Here is a 16359-nt window from a genome sequence, read left to right as displayed (position 1 = left end):
TCTCTGATCCCGGAGCTCAGAGATATGTCACCACTTTGCCAAGTTCTGGAAGAAGACCCATACTATTATCCTCAGAGAAGAGGAAGATTGGTCGGTATAATCTGGAATCGCTAAGTTTCATGCCTGTGATGAACTGTAAACTGCTGTAGTGCAGGTTTTACATCATGAACTGAGAGGGTCCAACAAAGAAAGAAGCCCCCAAAATCCGCTTACAAGAAATATGCAGTGGCCCACATGGGCAAAGCAAATCCCTTGAAAGAAAATTTTGATGGTCAACTAAGAAAAAGATTAAGCTGTAGTATATTTTAATTGACCACAATGGCAAGAGTAATTTTTTCAAAATAAACATGAGGTTTTCAAACAGATGACGTACGTACGACGTGCACTTTTTTTGTTGTAGCTATCTGTCTTAACAGCAGCTCCACTCACACTAGGAAGCTGATTAGCAAGGCTGACTCTGTGCTGCAGACGTGATTTGAAGTTAAAGTCTGTAACGGCTCCTCTCTGTCTATTGAGGACACGTTTATCCTGTATTTGCTGCTGCAGTCTCAAAAAACGAACTTAATAGAAGTGCAATAATAAAAAACACAATTTTTAATTTCCCAGGAGACTTCAGGGTATATTTTGCATGTCCTTGGATTTCATATTACATCATTTTTGTCTGAAGTCCATTTAAAACGGGTACAACCCAAACTTTATAGTCAGGAGGCTTTATATTTGCTATTAGCCTCTGTTTCAATGTATTGTATCACAACGGTAGCGTGGCCGAGCGGTCTAAGGCGCTGGATTAAGGCTCCAGTCTCTTCGGGGGCGTGGGTTCGAATCCCACCGCTGCCAGAATATGTTTTTCCCGTTCTATTCGCGAAACAATTTTATCTGAAAACTTAAATTGTCCACAAGTAATACCTAGGTAATACCTAGGGGTAGTTGGTTATGAATGAACAGCGTACTAAAATAATGACACAAGCGGACTCGCTGTGCATTATGGGCGCGGGCTCCTCCCCACGTGTCTGTGTGGAGCAGAGTCAACATGGTATCACAGCAGCAGTAGACTACAGCTGTCTTGAGTTAAACTCCACTTCAGCAGCAGCTCTCCGCACCACGTTCCTGGGCTAGCTACACCCGGATGAGATAGCTAAAGCTGAACGGTGAAGTGTGCAGGTGAGGGAGGAATCTGCTATTCTTACATAAAGAAGAGTTAAAATCAGGCCCGCTGATTGAATCTGTGTTATTTTAACTAAGCACGCCATGCTAAGCTAGCTCACGCTAGGCTACATTTGCTAGCTACCGCCTTGGTAGCTAATATTGTTGCTTGTACGTTTGTTTACAGGAAACAGACATCTTCAGCTTAGTGCTGTGTATCCTATCTTCTTTATATTGGTGTTGTTTTTACATAGGAATAAAAAAAAAAGCACCCGCTGTGTTGTGTAGGCCCTGTGATAAATGCTCGCAGGGTTTGCTGCTAATGGAGCTAACTTAACCATAAACACTCTATATAGGCAGCCAGTAAATTGGCGTCATACTTTTTTTTTTTATTAGCTTGACACAGTGTTTGATAGGGTTATGTTTCCACGAGGAGGAGTCTTTTACTGCTGTGTTGCATCATGTGGATTTTACGTGTGTCCGTGAAAGCTTCACATGACAGGCGGCACAATCACCATAGGAAGTTGACTACTTTAGCATCTTATGGTTTACTTGTTGAGTTAATTGAAGAGTATCGGCTATTACCAATACTGACACCTCCTGATTGAACTGTGATGTAACTGTGATGTGCAGGATCACTAAGTTCCTGTCATCTGGTGCCTTTGTTGCCTGCCTGGGTGTAGCCACTCCATAACAGTAACAGGAGTGTGCAGCCGGACATTTAGCTCCTGTGACCCAGTTTGTTTTTTATTTTTCCAGGTTGCACCCCCTTCCCCTCTCCCCCAAGATTTGCCCATCTCACCTTCTTGCTCTGATCACATCAACATGGCCAGCGGTGATGATGACGACCCCATTATAGAGGAGGTATGTTTACAGCCTTAAGTGAAAGGATATTACACGTCTCACTGACCTAATAAAGTATGATACAGCATTTTTTCTGCCCTGTGCACCTTTTATTGCTGTTCTGCGTTTATCAGTGTGAACAGCCTCACGGGAAGTAAACAGTTCCCAGGTGTTTTCCATGCATAGTCTCTGTTAGGTGTATTAACAGAATCAGAATCAGAAAGGGTTTTATTGCCAAATGTTGAGCAGGTTTACAACATTAGGAAATTGCTGCGGTGCTTCAGTGCAAACATACTGTCATAAAAATATAAAAATAAGAATAAGAATTAAAAGTGCTAAGTGGATAGATATATACATGATATATACATGAGTGCAGGTGGTGATCAGTGCCAAACATGGAATGATGCAGTGACACAGCGTAGGGTCATGTGTTAGTGGTGGGAACAGTCATACGGTTATTGTTCATGTGTCCGACAGCAGAGGGGAAGAAACTGTTCTTATGGCGAGAGGTTCTGGTGCGAATGGACCGGAGCCTCCTGCCTGAGGGGAGCAGGTCAAACAGACTGTGTCCAGGGTGAGAAGGGTCAGCTGAGATCCGAGCTGCACGCCGCAGTGTCCTGGAGGTGTACAGGTCCTGCAGAGATGGGAGTCTGCAGCCAATCACCTTCTCAGCAGAGCGCACAACACGCTGCAGTCTCTGTTTGTCCCTGATAGTGGCTCCAGCGTACCACACGGTGATGGAGGAGGTGAGGATGGACTCGATGATTGCAGTGTAGAACTGCATCATCGTCCGTGTTGGCAGGTTGAATTTCTTCAGCTGCCTCAGGAAGTACATCCTCTGCTGGGCTTTCTTAATGACGGAAGTGATGGTGGGCTCCCACTTCAGGTCCTGGGTGATGGTGGTACCCAGGAAGCGGAACGAGTCCACAGAGGTGATGGGGGTGTCAGTCAGGATGATGGGGGGGAGTGGAGCTGTGTGCTTCCTGAAGTCCACAATAATCTCCACTGTCTTCTGGGCATTCAGCACCAGGTTGTTGTGGCTGCACCAGGACACCAGACGTTCAACCTCCCTCCTGTAGGCAGACTCATCCCCGTCCGAGATGAGTCCGATAACGGTGGTGTCATCTGCAAACTTGATTAGCTTGACAGACTGGTGGGTGGAGGTGCAGCAGTTGGTGTACAGGGAGAAGAGCAGAGGAGAAAGAACACAGCCCTGAGGGGAGCCGGTGCTGATGGTCCGGGAGTCCGAGACATTCTTTCCCAGCCTCACATGCTGCTTCCTGTCCGTCAGGAAGTCAGTGATCCACCGGCAGATGGGATCAGGCACATTCATCTGGGAAAGCTTGTCTCGGAGATGGTCTGGAAGGATGGTGTTGAAGGCAGAGCTGAAGTCCACAAACAGGATCCTGGCGTAGGTTCCTGGGGAGTCCAGATGCTGCAGGATGAAGTGTAGGGCCATGTTGATGGCGTCATCTACAGACCTGTTGGCTCTGTATGCAAACTGCATAGGTAATGAAATCACCTGGCAGCAAATATCAGCGTTTATACTCATAGTTGTAGTGTGAATTTTACATATAGTCGTCATTGGCAATTTTTGGCTTTTAATTATTTCTTTGAAGTGATCATTTTCCAGGGTGGAATGATTGTACAGCATACATATTTAATGACTTTAAATATGTACTTTAGTAATTGGTGCTGAAGGTTCTACAGTGCCTTTCAACTTGACAGGGACACAGTTCATTAACTGCTTAGTGATCATGGCTTGACTACTTCTGGCAGCTGATTTTTCAGCAGGAAAAAGATTTGTTTGAACTAAGTGGAGACACGGCTGATTTTAATAATCTATTATTTACTTGGTGGCACGGTGGTTAGTTGTGAGGCACTCCTGCCTCTCAGCAAGAAGGTCATGAGTTCGAATTTAGTATCTTTCTGTGGGTTTTGCATGTTCTCTCAGAGTGCTCGACCCACAGCCCAAAGACACGCTGTCTCTGTCTACATAAACGCACCACAAAGAGGCTACAGGCGTTACATTAAATTATGCGGATTAACTGCTAACGAAGTCTGAAGACAACTTTAATACTTTGTATTGCAGTGATACCTGCAGCACACAGAGGTGAATCTAAAGAGGGCATGGGGTGTACTAAGCCATATTTATTTAAAGGCTCTCCTAACAAAATGTTTAGAATCAAAGAAAAAAACAGGGCTCGCAAAATTGCTAGCTCGACGTCCCAGTGCTAGCGATTTTTTCCAGTCGGGCTACCAAAATCTATCTCAGCCCTGCCCGTCGGGCTATCATAGGAAGGAAAAATATATGTCAATGCTTTTGCATTCTTTCGAAAATGTAGCTGGGTAATTCTGTCATTGACATCGATGAGCCACTGTCAATATGTGACATTGAAATCACGTTTGAATTTGCGCTTGTTTTATGCTTTCACTTTACTTTGCGATCGCGTGAACGGTGTGTAGAGAGCGACAGCACTGATTGGTGAGTAACGATAATTTGCGCACCAATTCCTCTGACATCGTCTTATCACTCATTAGCTTACTATTCAAACGTGACAAGTGAAATCTCCCGCAGCAAGCTTAAACATGTGAGAGGTTGATCGCGCAGAGAATCGCTGAGCGTTATGTGAGTGCGTGTGTAAAAGCAGCAGGATTTACGCCGGTATTTTAGTTCTGCTCAGCCAAATAAGAGAGGTCAGGGTGAAGAAGGGGCAGTCAAAGAAATGCCGACCACAAAACGGAACAGTTATGACAAATCAGACTATGAGGCAAAAAGAAAGCGCAGCTTTTTTGGTTTCATGGACAAAAGAATTTCTGTGGCTGGAATATGACGAGCTAAATAACATGATGTTCTGCCAGGTGTGTTGTGAGTTTCATTCGATTTCTGAGTCGACAGGCAAACTGAATTACTTAAATATTCAAATGCTGCAGCCCTACTTGTCTGTCTCTCTGTGTTAGCCCTGCGACAGACTGGCGACCTGTCCAGGGTGTACCCAACCTCTCACCCTGCTATGACCCTGAGTTCGGGAACTTTGGAGGAAAGTCTGGTTTGGCTGTTGGCTCCTGACGTCAGCCTGTTTGACTTTGATCTATGTTTGTGTTTTTTCTAGATCGACGTGTACCTCGCCAAAAGCCTCGCAGATAAGCTGTATCTTTTCCAGGTGAGCTTTTCCCTTTGTAGTACCCGTGCACTGATGAGCACGACCTCACGAGCCCACATGTGAGCAGTTTCTCTAACTTATCTGGACCGTCTGGGGTGTGATTGATGTTTAATGTTCAAAGAGTCATTAATTGAGTTCACCGCTTTCCCCTGATGCAGTACCCTGTGCGACCAGCCACCATGACCTATGATGATGTCACCCACTTGGCGGCTAAGATCAAACCCAAGCAGCAAAGGGTAATCAGAAACTTGATGTTGATGTATTTTGTGTTTTGTTGAAAATGTGTTTCTGTTTCAGGGGAGATGTGTGAATAGGAGGAAATATTAAAGTATTGGATATCACCAATTTCTCAAGTTAATTGGTTACATCAGGTTAAATTATAAGATAAGATTTTTTGTATTACAAGTTTTCAGAAATGTTGAAAGTCATTAAATCGGGTGTTTGTAGTTGTTTATCATTTATGTACGGCTCCTTATACAGGTGGAGCTGGAAATATCCATGGACACAGTGAGTCCAAACTACTGTCGCAGTAAAGGAGAGCAAATCGCCCTAAATGTGGACGGCACGGGTTATGACGAAACCAACACCTACTCTGCGTATGTTCTTTGATTTATACATTCTTCTTTGATTCAGGTCCTGCTTCTGGTCTGACCAGTTTTTTCCCCCTTTCTAGTAAAATGATGGACAAGCAGACCTTCTCCTCCATCCAGGCCACCACCAACACCTCCAGATACGCAGCTGCTGTGTTTCGCAAAGGTCTGACCTGATTAACGGGTTCAGCAGCCCGTATAGTACATTGTGGCACCATGTTTGTGTTTTGGCTTTGTGACCTCGCACCAAAAGATAAAAACAATCAGCCATTGAACCACACATATTATGATGAGTCCACTCCAATCAGAGTAGGATTTATGACCTGGTTGTTTTATTGATGGCGTTAACAGGTGAGCTTCACGTCACACCTCTGACTGGAATTCTTCAGATGAGGCCCAGCTTCTCTTACCTGGACAAGGCCGACAACAAAACCAGAGAGAGGGAGGCGGCCAATGAAGGTGTGCCTGCTTTTCTTGTTTTCCAGATTAAATTCTGAGAAGGATTATTTAGTATACACAGTTTATCTTTTGTTTGAAAACCTTAATCGTTTACTCCTAGAAAACCTTGATCTTTCCTGAACTGAGTGATTTTTGTCGTATTCCATGCCTGCTTACAGAACAAAATGACTGTGTGTGTGCATCAGATGTTAGTGAGGATAGTTTCTGCCTGTGCAGCCAGCCTTGGGGAAAACCCCAGAAACTCTTCACTGAGGTTTTACACTTTTCTATTAGGGTACAAGGGAGGCTGCCAAATGTCATCCTTACTGAAGTTAAGAATGAATAAAATGAGTTTGTAGCTCTTCTTTACATTTTTCCAAGTGGCAGTTATAAGAAACTGGGACTGTTGTGGAGGGTTTATTGGTGTGGACCTCCACAACAGTCCCAGTTTTTTAATATTTGCCCCTTGGAGAAATTAATTCCCCATCCCTGCTTTAAAGCATGTTATATGTTTATTTTTAGATGTTTCCTCAGACATCATGGTAGGAGCAGGTATGATTACAGTTATTTGACCAGAGTCTTGTGTGTACAGGTGGAGACTCCTCCCAGGATGAAGCTGAGGAGGAAGCCAAGGCTATTACGGTAAATGCTTAAACACAAACACTTACGGTCAAGCTCAGGCGACCGTGGCTCAGGGGGTTGGGAAGCGTATCTGTAACCGGAAGGTTACTGGGCTGTCTGTCCTGGTCGTTGTGTCCTTGGTAAAGACCAGGGTAAAGACACTTTACCCTACCGCCTACTGGTGTTGGCAGCCTTGCTTCTGTCAGTCTGTCCAGTCTGGCTACAACTGTAGCTTGCCTCCACCAGTGTGTGAATGTGAGAGTGAATGAATAGTGAAAATGCAATCCATTATCATAATTACACTGATTTAAGTTCTCCTGCTCGTGCTCCAGGTGAGGTTTGCTCGTCCCGAGTCGGAGCAGGCCAGACAGAGGAGGATCCAGTCATACGAGTTCCTTCAGAAGAAGCAGGCGGAGGAGCCCTGGGTTCACCTGACCTATCACGGAGTCAAGGTAGAGGGAGTACTCACCATTGGGATGAATTTGTCTCCTTTCATGAGCGCTGACGTTATGAGATTTGTGCTGGTTATGCATCATCATAAAGCAGTTTGTGTTTGCAATATCGAATTCAGGGCGGGCGCTCGGAGCATGAAAGGCAGTACCTGTTCTGTCAGTCAGTGGATGCCTCGGAGAACTCTGAACTGGTCAAAACTCCAAAGTGAGTACAAATAAATAACTTCTTGATACTTGTGCTTTTTTATTATCTGAATTAAACTGGATGTGTAGTTTATTTCTTAGGCACTGATGAGCTGTATGTTGATGCAGTTTTAGTTCTGCTGCTGTTCTGTTCTCCTCTCTCATTTTCTCAGGGAGTATCTGGCGATGTTGATGCCGCCTCTTGCAGAGGAGAAAGTGTAAGTGTGCCCCTCTCTTCTGGCACGTACATCTGCATGCCAACTCAGTGACAGTCTGTGAATCGTATCATTAACTTGCTTTCCTCTCTGTCAGGGTGAAGCCTGTGGGTCCCAGTAATGTGCTCTCTATGGCCCAGCTCCGCACTCTGCCACTCGGAGAGCAAGTCAAGACTCTGATGAAGAATGGTAGGATAACATGATAAAGAACAGCTTTTTTTTAATTAATTTTTTTACAATGTATTGTTATTATTATTTTTTAACACACATGCAAACATCCATGGCACTCAACATTTCCTGTGCGGTTTTTCTTTGTACCACGTGGGGGCACTAAAGCATAAACGGCAACATCATCATCCTACCATTCATTTCGCTGTCTCTCCTCTCCAGTGAAGGTAATGCCATTTGCTAATTTGATGGGCCTGCTCGCGTCTGGCACAGACTCGACCTCAGTGCTGCGCTGCATCCAACAGGTGGCGCTGCTGGTTCAGGGGAACTGGGTTATCAAGAGGTAAGACCAGGAATCTTTTATCTAACTGAAACGTTAAAATGAACCACAGGTCAAGCAGGTCTTGTCTAATTCCATGTTTTTATATTGAGTGGGAAATGACTGATGTGGGTTTTAAATTTTCCTCCACAGTGATGTTCTGTATCCCAAAAACACCTTCAGTGCTCACAGTGGTGTTCCTGCTGAGGTGCTCTGTCGTGGCAGAGACTTTGTGGTGAGCTTCTCTCAGTTGTTCCTCCTTTAATTAAGCTACAGCATAATGCTTGACAGGCACAGTTTAAGTCATCTTTTCATTTCGTAGATGTGGAGGTTCACTCTGGAGCGCTCTGTGATGAGAAAGGAGATTGCATCAATCATCAAAGTAAGGACAAGACCAAAATGAGATGCTTGATTCAATGTTTCTGTTTGTTAGTAACCGAAATGGCTCAGGAGAAGTAGCTGTGCAAAGTTAATTGCTTAGGCTGCGTTTTTTATTTATTTATTTTTAATTAGAGGTTCATTGCACTTTGAATTAGTCCTTTAAGTTGTGTTGCATCCTCGACAATCAGGATGTGGAAGGATGCTGTTGTTGGGTCTTTAATGTCCCTCAGTGTATTGCTTTCTTTTGCATTTGTGACCTGGAAGCTGAAGTTGTTCGGTATATTCAGGTAAAGAGAGCTAACACCTTCCTCCTTCTTCCTTCAGCTTCCCCCAGAAGACGTGAAAGAGTTCCTGGAACATGTGGCAGCTCCTCGGGCAAACCGGGGCTGGGAGTTCCTGTTGCCTACTGATGTAGACTTTATTAAGAAACACCCAGATGTTGCCCACAGGCAGAACATGTTGTGGCTTGGCATCCAGAGCAAGTAAGCGACACGTTGAAAGGGCAGCACATCAGTAGTTTAGCACTATTAAATGTTTTTGCTGCAGTGGAATAATCTGGCTTGTTTATTTTCCCGAAGGCTGGAAAAGGTGTTTAATTTCTCTAAAGAAGACTTTGTGCCAAAGAAGTCCGCTCAGCCTGGTTTGTACTGAGTTACATTTTGTCAAACACCCCTGAAATGATATCGGTATACTCTGCGGAGCTTATTCAAGTGATCTATGCGGTGTTTTCTAGATCCTGTCCACATCAGCGGGCAACAGCGTCTGAAGATGGCTCAGGAGCGAGTGCAAGAAAACCAGTCGACTCTGCAGAAGGACCTGGAGGACAGACGCGCAGGAAGCAGCATCCACATCAAACAGGAGCCCGTCAGCAACAGTGAAGACGAGCCAATGGACACATCCTGCTCCTCCTCAATCCCCAACGGTTCTCTCAATGGTTACCCCAGTGCCACCTCCCCCGACTTTGATCACACCAACGGAGGGAGTCCCGCCAACACGGCGTCCCCGGAGCTGCAGGACTTTGTGATAAAGACTTTCCGGAAGCATTTTGTGATCACGTTGAATGAGCTGAAGAGGCTGTTTAACCTCCACGTGGCGTCCATACCGGTCGGCCGGAGCGTCTTCCACTCCATCTCAGATCACATGCTACAGGACGCCATACTGCTCAGCCAACAGTGCAAACAGATAATGGTGCCTGTGAGTCTTTTTTGTATGTCGTTTATTGGAATGAAATGCACAAAATTATCACAGAAATGTTTTGGCTGTTGCTGTGCAAGAGTAGAAATGGCTAATCCGAACATCTGGAGTCTGGTTTAGTGGACTTTTATCTAAACATCTACATAATAACTTCTAACCATCCATCATCTTCCTCTTAAACACAGTTTGGTTGTGCTGGAGGCAGACTAAGCAGGATATCCCACACATCCTTCTCCCCATCAGTGCTTCGCAGCTCCTCCTAGAGGATCCCGAGGCATTCTCAGGCCTAATGATATACACTCAACAAAAATATAAACGCAACACCTTTGTTACTGCTCCCATTCCCCATGGGATGGACGTAGAGACCTAAAATTCATTCCAGATACACAATATAACCATCCCTCCCAAACAGTGGTCACAAATCAGTCCAAATGTGTGGTAGTGGGCACATCTGCTATATTGAGATAATCCATCCCACCTCACAGGTGTGCCACATCAGGATGCTGATCTGACATCATGAGTAGTGCACAGGTGTACCTCAGACTGCCCACAACAAAAGGCCACCCTGGAATGTGCAGTTTTGTCTCACAGCAAAATGCCACAGATGCCACAAGCAATGAGGGAGCGTGCAATTGGCATGCTGACAGCAGGAATGTCAACCAGATCTGTCGCCCGTGCATTGAATGTTCATTTCTCAACCATAAGCCGTCTCCACAGGCGTTTCAGAGAATATGGCAGCACATCCAACCGGCCTCACAACCGCAGACCTCGTGTAACCACACCAGCCCAGGACCTCCACATCCAGCAGGTTCACCTCCAAGATCGTCTGAGACCAGCCACCCAGACAGCTGCTGGAACAATTGGTTTGCACAACCAAACAATTTCTGCACAAACTGTCAGAAACCGTCTCAGGGACGCTCAACTGCATGCCCGTCGTCCTCATCGGGGTCTTGACCTGACTCCAGCTCGTCGCCGTAACAGACTTGTGTGGGCAAATGCTCACATTCGATGGCGTCTGGCACGTTGGAGAGGTGTGCGCTTCACGGATGAATCATGGTTCACATTGTTCAGGGCAGATGGCAGCTGAGAATGTCCCAGTTCTTGCATGGCCAGCATACTCACCGGACATGTCACCCATTGAGCATGTTCGGGATGTGCTTGACCGGCGTATACGACAGCGTGTACCAGTTCCCACGAATATCCAACAACCTCGCACAGCCATTGAAGTGGAGTGGACCAACATTCCACAGGCCACAATTGACAATCTGATAAGACTCCATGCGACGATGTGTTGCACTGCATGAGGCAAATGGTGGTCACACCAGATACTGACCGGTTCTGGGTCCCCAGACCCCCAATAGCGCAAAAAACTGCACATTCCAGGGTGGCCTTTTGTTGTGGGCAGTCTGAGGTACACCTGTGCACTACTCATGATGTCAGATCAGCATCCTGATGTGGCACACCTGTGAGGTGGGATGGATTATCTCAATATAGCAGATGTGCCCACTACCACACATTTGGACTGATTTGTGACCACTGTTTGGGAGGGATGGTTATATTGTGTATCTGGAATGAATTTTAGGTCTCTACGTCCATCCCATGGGGAATGGGAGCAGTAACAAAGGTGTTGCGTTTATATTTTTGTTGAGTGTATAAGAGAGGCAGTTTTCTTGCAAAGTGCAATTGCAGAATAGTGCCACTAGATGGCGCCTCCCTCATTTTTGTTTTTGAGCTACTATAAAGAGGTTTTTTTCTTTATTATTATTTTTAGGTGTTTGGGTCTTTAGTAGTTAGTGCAGTGAAGAGGAGACAGGACAGCAGAGCGAGCGAGTAGGAGAACATGCTGTAAAGGGCCTCGGGCCTGACTTGAGCCCGACCACTGAATTTAGTCTTTCAGCATATGATCAATCTGTGAGGAACATCAGCACCGCAGAGAGAAGTTTATATAAACTCAGCAAACAACATGTGACTGAACCATGCTGCTAAAATGGTTTTTAATGGGACATTTGGCTATTAACTAGAGACTTTGTTTAAAGCTGCAACAATCTGTAAACCAGTGTCTAGCTACAGTTGAACTCATCTCGTCTCACCTATTGTTGACCCACAGAGAATCTAGACTTAGACTCTGAGGGTGATGACAACATTTTCAGGGGTTTATGAGCAGCAAGAGTAGTTTTGAGTAATCTGGGCCAAGACTTTGTTTCTTTAAAAATGCAGATAAGAATAAGAAACAAAGAGTAGTTAGAGCAGTTAGTAGCAGATGTTTTTATGATGCTATTTGGCAATTGCAGCTCTTCCTTTGCCCTCCACACAAAGTGCTCACTTGCATACAACCAAAGCCTGATCCAACATGATTCGTTAGTACTCTGCAAAGAAACCAGGAAGTGTTGCCCCTTTGGCTACATATTCATCATATTCAAATTAGTTTGTTTAAATATGTCAAAGAGTGATGTGAGAATTTTCAAAGTTCAAACCAAAATGATGAGGAAAAACAACACTGTTTCATAACATGATACTCAGATCATGGCTGAAACATAGACTGTACACAAAGATGGACACAGCCACCCGCTGGTCTCTGCAGTTTGCACTTTGAAGCTTCTGTATTTGTGTTTTGCTAGTTTGTGAAGCCAGACTCAGGTGATCATTAGAGGAACTGTTGTTTCATTTTTTCAGCTACAGAGTGTAGCACTCCACACAGTCCAGATAATCTCAGAAGACTCCGTCTGAGCAGGCAGTTGAGCTAAGAGCAGGTTTAAGGATCAAATCCTCCTGCCTAACATTTCTGTTTCCCTCTAACTTCAGTTTCCTGCTCAGACCAAAGCAGCCCCAGATGAACAAAAGGTGTTTGGCTTGTGGGAGACCGGAGAGGACTTCGACAAGGTAAACACTCACAGCAATCGCTGAACTTCACAAGAATTTTAAAAAATAATTTATTATTATTATTTTTTAATGAATCAGTGATGTTTCAGTGTGGGCCACGATTGCGTCTGACTGCAACACTAAAGTAAGATGCAGTTCTGTGAAGTGTTTTCTTCGATTTCTGACATAGACTTGCTTTGGTCAATCAGTGTGTGGCATTGCTAATTTATTTAAAACGCTAGTGCAGAATTAAAAAGGGACCAATAAATATCATATAGCCACTACTTAGTTAGCTCAGCACAGCATTTGGAAACAAGGAGAAATAAAACAAGCCACTGAATTTAGCCGATTACATCAAACAAGTTGTGCTTTTATGCGTTGTTACATGTGAAAGCATTTCTTTTGCCAGGAGTTACAAAAACAAGCTGCTACTGACCCAGTCTTGCAATTTATCCATATTTCCTAATGTGCTGATTTAGTGATATTAAGATTTAACTACAAACTGTACATAAAAGATGGGTGAAGCCACTGTGTCACCCATTGGTTTGTAAAATCCTGTTTTGGGGATCAGTTTTAGCATTTTGGCCACCGTATCTTGTTTATTTTCTGCCATCCCCATCTTGGCTCACGTACTCATGTCTTGTCAGTCACAAGTGATTAGCTAATCCCAAGGATAAGCCTCCTCTCTGAGACATAATATGACCAAAATTTCCCAAAGTGAACCATATTTTTCTTTTATGCAAGATGACCTCAGATGAGTGACTGAGTCTATTAAACTAAAAACATGATTACATGGGGCAGAGGGGCGTTTTCCTTGAAATTTGTATAGGACTGGAAGTCAGTGCCCATTAGAAGGAATGAAGGTTTAAGGCACTTCTGTGCAGTTTCACACTTAAGACCCAGAAGCTCTGTATGTCTTTTATACCACCAGTGCGCCCAAGCAACCCTCTGATGTATTTACCACCTTGTTATATGTTGGTAGTCTGCTCACTTCAGGTGTTTCAGCTGCAGTCTGCAGAGTTGAATTCATACTTCTGTGTGGTTTTGTTCTCCCTGCAGCACCGCCGGCTGCTCTATGATGTGTTCACCAAGAACTACCGGGTCAGGAGGAACATAATCCAGGCCAGACTGGCTCAGGAGCTTGGAGACGTGTCTAAAGCTGACATCGACCGGCTGCTTAATGTGAGCCCAGTTCTGAGTCTCAACGTCTGCCTTTCAACCAGATGTTGTCCACTGATCTAACCTGTTGTCTGGTTTTCAGGAGTGCTGCAGCAGCCACGCAGGGATGTGGTACCTAAAGGGAACAATACAGTCCTGACCCCGGGAGCCTCCCCCCATGCAGTCACCCCCAGCCAATCATATCCACTCTCAGGTGTCCCGCAGGAGGGCAGTGGAAAGATGAGAGCCAATCACAGCAGCTCGCCCCGCTCTGAGAGTGGGCGACTAGAGGACAAAGCTGTGCTCAGAACAAGAAGCTTTTCTCATTTCAGCTGAAGCATTTCTGATCTTCGTGTGAGCGCCCCGACTCAGTGGGAGGACTGAAGCTCCCCACGTACTCTGACAGCTCGAAAGCCTGAGAGGGAGGAAAAAAATGAAGAACTAGAAAGATGAATATTTGCGGTTTATTGGTAGGTTTTTTTTTTTGTTTGTTTGTTTGTTTTATTGCATTTATGACCTGAAATCTGATTATTCTTTAGCTAAACCTTTTCCACATCAGTTTGCTGTTTACAATTGAAAGCAGCTGTGGCTCAGAGTGCTTTCACTTCACCCCTCCTTGGAAATTTCCTCAGAGAAAAAACACATTTTACTTTATTGCTTCACCAACAAGGCAAATGTTGTTTAAGGCCTTTTAGGCACCAAAATTCTCCCTTAGTTTTTACACTTTCACCAATCTGACTTTAAGGAGTATCAGCTGAGTTTGATATTTTTATTTATTGCATAAAAGAGGAAGGTGGGTTTAAAGGGTTCAATGCTTAGATAAAATATGGCTGAATACTGTAAGAAAAAAAACAAACCAAGCTAAAGTATTAATGAACTGAAATCTCTGATGACTTTGGCAATCGTGGACCTGAAAGCTGCTTCATCAAATATGGTTTCCTACATTTCTGTTATTCAGTCACAAGTACTGATTTCTAAACTTTTTAATGAATGTCGAGGTTTTTGTTGGCTGAATGTAGAGTTTCAGATTTTCCTTTCTTTGAGAGGAACTTTGAGTGACCGATTTCTTGATGAGAACCAATAAAGATGTGATTTGGAATAAAATGTAGATCTGTCTCTGTGCAAACACCAGTCCAGCACACAAACACTGGACCTTCCTAAGTGGCGATGCGGCTGATACGCCCATGTTATCGCCACGTGCTGCTATCTTGAGCCTCCGTCTAAAGTGCCTCTGCCTCACAAGGCATTCAGGACAAACTCCAACCCTTCATATGAGGTAACGCTTTGATTTCCAACACATTGCATTTGTGGACATATGAGCTGAAATTCAGGCCAAATCTGATTTCCTCCATCATCAAATATTCCAAGTATTTTTTTTTATTGGTTTGTTATTTTGCTCAATAAACACTTTAAATGTTTGATGCCTTTTGTCATTATTGCTGTAGTTTTTTGTGAAATGTGGAACAGGCATTGCTGTATATGGATTTCTTCTAGGTACCAAATCACTCCTGGTGCAGTGTCGTGAAAATCCAAAGAGCATTTGATTTTTTCTTTTTTACAACAGTAAGTCTTTAAAGGAGGCAGTTTTTGGTCATTTCTAGCTCCATTTACTATCCCTCAAAACTCTTCCAAAATATGCAGAAGCTCATGTTTTTTTTCTTTATTATGACCAGCAGGATACTAAAATAGTGTTTTTTATAGTTTCCAAAAACAATCACTGAGGTACATACTGTCTCCCACACCTGTCACTTTGACCTTGCTGAGGTCCAGTGTGGGTGCCACGCCCACGTTGAAAGGGCTCTTGGGAATGATCTTCACCTATGCGTCCAAACTGCAAATGAATCGCGCATGAGCGAAGCCGCTGCTCCCGCACTGACTGTAACGCAGTCAGTTCTTTTATTGCTATGTTGTTTTGTGGATCACAACTACTACTTATAAACACACACACACACACACACAAAGTAACTCCACCAGAGTTCCTATTTCGGGTCACCTTTGCCGGTCCAAGCCCAGATAAAGGAGTAGGGTTGGGATTGTGACATTAAAAAAGCCAATAATTGGTAAAAGAAATGTAATTTGTAGCTGTAAATAAATTGGAAATGGGATGTTTTTTCACTCACTTTCTGTCCCTTCCACGATGTTATTTTTGTCTCCTACACCGTAGGTAGGTTCCAATGACATTAGCAATTGTGCCAATGAGGCGATGACGTAATTTAGCGAGTTGTAGCAACTTTTAGGACAGCCAATACTTGCTGACTTACTTACTGAGGAGTTGTGAACACTGGAAGCAGGCACACATTAAAGATACACACATACATACACACAGTGTGTCTATGTATGTGTGTGTGTGTGTGTGTGTATATATCTCTCTATCTATCTATATCTATCTATCTATCTATCTCTCTCTCTCAGCTGGATAGCGTAGTGGTTAAACTACACGCCTTTGGAACAGAGGATCGCAAGTTCGATTCCTGCCTGGGGCGTCTGTATCCAGTAAGGGTCCTAAGGCTAGACCCCCTATGCTAAGCAAGCCTACCGCAGACATGAGCGAGACAGATAAATATGAAGGCATGCCGGCTCGGACGTCGCCCGGATCAACAAGGTCCGCGTCAGGTGTTGAGGAACCAGGGC

General features: G+C 44.3%; 1 protein-coding gene and 1 non-coding gene across 2 annotated transcripts; both read left to right on the top strand.

Moving 5' to 3' along the window:
- The first annotated feature begins 755 nt into the window (after positions 1 to 755).
- trnal-aag (transfer RNA leucine (anticodon AAG)) lies at positions 756 to 837 on the top strand. The gene has a single exon. It is a non-coding gene; the product is annotated as a tRNA-Leu (tRNA).
- Positions 838 to 1000: 163 nt separating this feature from the next.
- Positions 1001 to 15146, top strand: polr3e (polymerase (RNA) III (DNA directed) polypeptide E). The gene is made up of 21 exons (XM_085416793.1): positions 1001 to 1161; positions 1903 to 2007; positions 5100 to 5150; positions 5309 to 5386; positions 5631 to 5746; positions 5824 to 5906; positions 6092 to 6199; positions 6771 to 6820; positions 7132 to 7251; positions 7371 to 7456; positions 7608 to 7652; positions 7747 to 7838; positions 8040 to 8160; positions 8290 to 8371; positions 8459 to 8518; positions 8842 to 8999; positions 9096 to 9157; positions 9251 to 9711; positions 12514 to 12591; positions 13630 to 13752; positions 13832 to 15146. Exons 2-21 carry the CDS (start codon positions 1969 to 1971, stop codon positions 13886 to 13888), a joined length of 2070 nt encoding a protein of 689 aa, XP_085272919.1. The 5' UTR covers positions 1001 to 1161; positions 1903 to 1968; the 3' UTR covers positions 13889 to 15146.
- Positions 15147 to 16359: the final 1213 nt, after the last annotated feature.

The sequence above is a fragment of the Rhamphochromis longiceps genome, linkage group LG8 (assembly GCF_057381845.1).
Source record: "Rhamphochromis longiceps isolate RC_006_pf linkage group LG8, R_longiceps_female_GT1.1, whole genome shotgun sequence".
Lineage (NCBI taxonomy): Eukaryota > Metazoa > Chordata > Actinopteri > Cichliformes > Cichlidae > Rhamphochromis > Rhamphochromis longiceps.
This window is presented reverse-complemented; position numbering and strand designations above follow the sequence as displayed.